This window comes from Sorex fumeus, unplaced genomic scaffold, assembly GCF_029834395.1.
Source record: "Sorex fumeus unplaced genomic scaffold, SorFum_2.1 ptg000207l, whole genome shotgun sequence".
Classification (NCBI taxonomy): Eukaryota; Metazoa; Chordata; class Mammalia; order Eulipotyphla; family Soricidae; genus Sorex; species Sorex fumeus.
The window spans coordinates 1,250,662-1,254,892 of record NW_026606264.1 but is presented as its reverse complement, the minus strand read 5'-3'; the positions used below and the strand labels follow the sequence as shown (position 1 = coordinate 1,254,892).

Sequence of the window (4,231 nt, the reverse complement as noted above, 5' to 3'; positions counted from 1 at the left end):
CAAGGGAAGCCAACCTCTCCTTTTATTGCTGAGTCAGAACTGATGCTCTTGTATAAAGAACGGATTTCTTATTGTTCATGTGGTTCAATCCAGCAAATGTTATGATAAATCTCTACCTGCATGAAAAATAAGATTGTGATATTTTACTTTACCAGAATTTGCAACTACACAAGAAATACCCAAATTTCCCTCTAAACACTCAAGAAATGACTGAGAGAAAGAAGATGATATGGAGAGAAGGGACAGAAATTGAGAAGGAGAGACAAAAAGAGAGAAGAGGAAAGAGGGAAAGGAAGAGAATAAAAGAAGGATTAGATAAGAGCAAAGGGAGAGGAGGAAGAGGTGAAGGAGGAGGAGGAGCAGCAGGAGAAGGAGGAGATGGATTCAGAGAAGAGTGATAATAAAAATGCATGCATTTTGGTTGGCAAAAATATTAGGCAATCCTTCAAAAAGGCTTTTTATCAGATGAAAGAAAATATATTAGCAGCTAATATACTTTCGAGCGATCAAAATAGAGGAAGCATATCATCAAGGACCATTGAGGACTTTGAGACTGATCCTTTGGAAGCAGCATTTGAATGTCATCCTTCTCCTGAACAGGAAGAGGAGGGAGGTCGACTTCAGCCCATAGAAAGACATGCGACCTCACTGTGCTCTCAGAGACAGGCCGTGGGTGACCTCCTAAGAGTGAGATCCACCACTGTGCTCACAGACATGCCGTGAGTGACCTCCTGAGAGAGAGACTGGTGACACTATGGGCACCAGATAGATGAGTAGGACCAGGTCCAGATTCTGGGCTGGGTCTTCTGACCACAAGGACTCAGCTCTGCGTGAAGGTCACATCTGAACATGTTACGGAGTGTGGACACAAGCAGGGACCTGTGCTGGCCCCACGGAAGCTGTCCCCTTCTTGAACCCCCTTGAATTTTCATCCTGATCCAGAGATGACTGTGAAGACAGGGCATCATTTCTATGGTTCAAAGTGGTGACATGCCTGTCACCTGCCTGGCTGGGTAGAAGGGGCAGTAGGATATGGGCATCAGTGGCCATAGGGTCTAATTAAGGCTCTGCTCTGCCAGCGAAGGAAAATGGAGGCAGGGCTTGGGATCTTCAGAGCAGGTACGCTGTGCTGCTAGGGAGGGGGCAGCTGGGTGACTACAAGGAGGAGGAATGCTGGGGAACCAGGAGACACAGCATCGGCCTGCCTGACTGGCTATTGGGGAATGAGGAGACACAGCACCAGCCTGCCTTATTGGCTATGGGGAATGAGGAGACACAGCACAGTCTTTCCTGATTGGCTATGGGGAATGAAGAGACAAAGCACAGGCCTGCCTGATTGGCTATGGGGACTGAGGAGACACAGTACAGGCCTATGAGGGAGACATTGTACAGGGCAGGCTATTGATTTGTGTGCAACAAGCTCAATGCCCAATATGCCATGTTGTCTACTGAGGACCATCAGGAGTGACCCCTGAGAACAAAACACCAAGCACTCCCTAGTGTGGCCCCCCAAACCAAAACATTTAGACTCAAACTTTTTAAAGTGAAAGAAAGAGGTACAAAGTGTCTGTCCCCTACATCTCCACTGCTGGGGGGTGAACTTGGAGACCTCACTGCTTCTGAGTTGAAGCCTTGTTCTAACCACTGTAAAATCCAACCGTTGAGACTAGGGGCTGGTTCCTTCTCTAGGTAACAGTTTCTAATTTAAAGGACAAGCCTAATTCATCTTTGTATCTCATACCTGCAATGTCTGAATCTACAATGTGCCTTGAGCTGAGGAATTTGGATGGATCGAGATGAGAAGCAAGGGGCGATAATGAATCACTCCACACCCAGAGCCTCTCACCTCTGAGTCCCTGCATCGCCCAGCACACCCGTTCCTCTGGCACCTACCTCAGGGCTCCGTGTGCTTCTGCCCCAGGCGCTGAAGGGCCTCCTTCACATCCTTGTTTCGCAAACTGTAGACAAGAGGATTGAGCATTGGGATGACCACCGTGTAGAACACGGAGATCACCTTGCCCTGGTCCATGGACTCCACTGCCCCTGGCTGTGCATACATGACAAAGACAGTGCCATAGAAGAGGAAAACCACCGTGAGGTGGGAGCCACAGGTGGAGAAGACTTTAAGTCTCCCGGATCCCGCACTCATTCTGAGAATCGTCACTATGATGTACCCATAGGAGACGAGGATCACAACTATGGTCCCCAGAATGATGAGCCCACAGATGCCAAACAAGATCATTTCATTGAGGGCCGTGTCGGCACAGGCCAGCTGGAGCAAGGCAGTCACGTCACAGAAGAAGTGGTTGATGCGGTTGGAGCCGCAGAAGGGGAGGCTGAACGTGAAGCTGGTCTGCATGGTGGTGTTGAAGAGGCCTCCGCAGTAACTGACCAGCACCAGGCGGGCACAGGCTGAGGGATGCATGGTGACGGGGTAGCGCAGGGGGCTGCAGATGGCCACGAAGCGGTCATAGGCCATCACGGCCAGGATAAAGGCCTCTGTGGAACCGAACAGGGAGAAGAAGAAGAACTGGGTGGCACATCCTGCAAAGGTGATTGCCTTGGAGGGAGAGAAGAAGTTGGCCAGGGCCTTGGGGGCGATGACAGTGGAATAGCACAGGTCCACGATAGACAGGTTCCGGAGGAAAAAGTACATGGGGGAGTGCAGGTGGGCATCCAGGGTGATGACCACGATCATGATGAGGTTCCCCAGGACGGTCACCACGTATAGGGCCAGGAAGACAGCAAAGAGCAGGGCCTGGGTCTCCGGGCCCCCCTTGAATCCCACCAGCACAAAGTCCTGCAGAGGTGTGGCTGAGAGGTTCCCTTGTCTGTGGGCTGGCATGGCCCGGGGTGGGTGGTGGGGAAATGGACCAGGCGGGAGACAGACGGGGATCTGGCCACGGCACACTTACTTCTTCTTTTGAAGCATGCAGTCTTTTCCTTCCGGTTGCCACAACTCACCACTAGGATTCAATTAGCCATTTGATTAGCTTCAGATATAATCAGATTCTGAAAGGCAACAGTCTGCGGTGAAAGAAGTCACAAACACGCATGAACATTCTCGGGGAGGAGACTGACTATCGCCCAGCTGGGTGTCAGCAGTGCTGAGCTGCCCGCACCTTGGTCTGTCTGCCTCGTGCTCCTTCCTGTCGGGTGTTCCAGACCCTACGGAATTGTTTCATCCCACCCCCTGTCCCATGGTTTTTTGATGCTTCGGAGTTTCAGGAGTGATTACTGAGCATTATGGCTTTGGCCCATTGGGTGCTGGGTTCATTTGCAGACAGGGCAGAGAAGGCACAGAGCAGACCCTGTGGTCTGATTGCCTACTGACTGCCCTGAAGGACCCAAGCCCCGCTGGGAGATGTGAGAACTGACTGTTCCTAGGATGGCGCCCAGAGGCCGGCTGTCGGGTGGCCTGCGCTGCACACTGGGAACAAGCCCTAGTGCTCACATGTGTCGAGTCCGCGGTGTCCCTTCTTCTTCTCAGGGAGAAACTCACCTCTCTCACAGCAGCCTGACCTGCACCCCCAAGACAGGTGCTTGACTCCCTGGTAGGTCCGTCCTGCTCCTCTCCAACTTCGGGGGCTGAAGTGAGAGCTTCTGAGTTGAGGGTCACGCCTGGATCACGGGGAGAGGGTGCTGGGTACTGTGAGACTCTGGCCCAGGAAGGACGACCACTGAGTGGCTCGGACTCCTGGGCAGAGCTGGGCTTTGCAGCTGCACAGCGTTAGTCGGCTGGCATCTTTTTGACACTCTTGGAAAGAGTCTCTTCACCTGAACAGTAGGTTTGGGCCCCTAATGGCCAATTAGGTGGAGCTTGGGCTTCTGCGCCTCTCTGGGACTCCCCCTCACAGCGGTTCAGTGGCCACCTGAACCTGATCCCTGAACGCAACACGGGGCCAAGGATGTGCGACGGCCCCCAGGGCCGTTGGATCCAGTAGAGGCAACACAGAGGACCCTGTGGCCTCATTAGCGAGCTCACCTCCTGGACTCTCAGCGTGAGAAACGCTGTGAGGACCCGATTCCCTGTCGGTTCTTTCAGGGGACCTGACAGAATGACCCGTGGATGGTTGATGGCCATAGGGTCTGTATCAACTGGGAACACTGGGGCCATTCAAAGCCAGTCGCTGACAGGATGATGCTTGTATGGAACAAAAGCAAATCTCATCTCTCTCATGCTCGTTGATTCTGTATGACCTGTGAGCACATGGAAAGCATCTCCCGGTGC

The 4,231-nt window shown here is 52.5% G+C and overlaps 1 protein-coding gene across 1 annotated transcript; it reads right to left on the bottom strand.

Annotated features, from left to right (window-relative positions):
* Window positions 1–1,894: 1,894 nt before the first annotated feature.
* Window positions 1,895–2,845, bottom strand: LOC130017637 (olfactory receptor 12-like). Its single transcript, XM_056108362.1, has one exon. The coding sequence runs from the start codon at window positions 2,843–2,845 to the stop codon at window positions 1,895–1,897; it is 951 nt and encodes a 316-aa protein (XP_055964337.1).
* Between the last annotated feature and the right edge of the window lie 1,386 nt (window positions 2,846–4,231).

What these genes read in the sequence shown, in the direction of transcription:
- LOC130017637 (XM_056108362.1), bottom strand. Translation starts at nt 2,845, where the DNA reads ATGCCAGCCCACAGACAAGGGAACCTCTCAGCCACACCTCTGCAGGAC.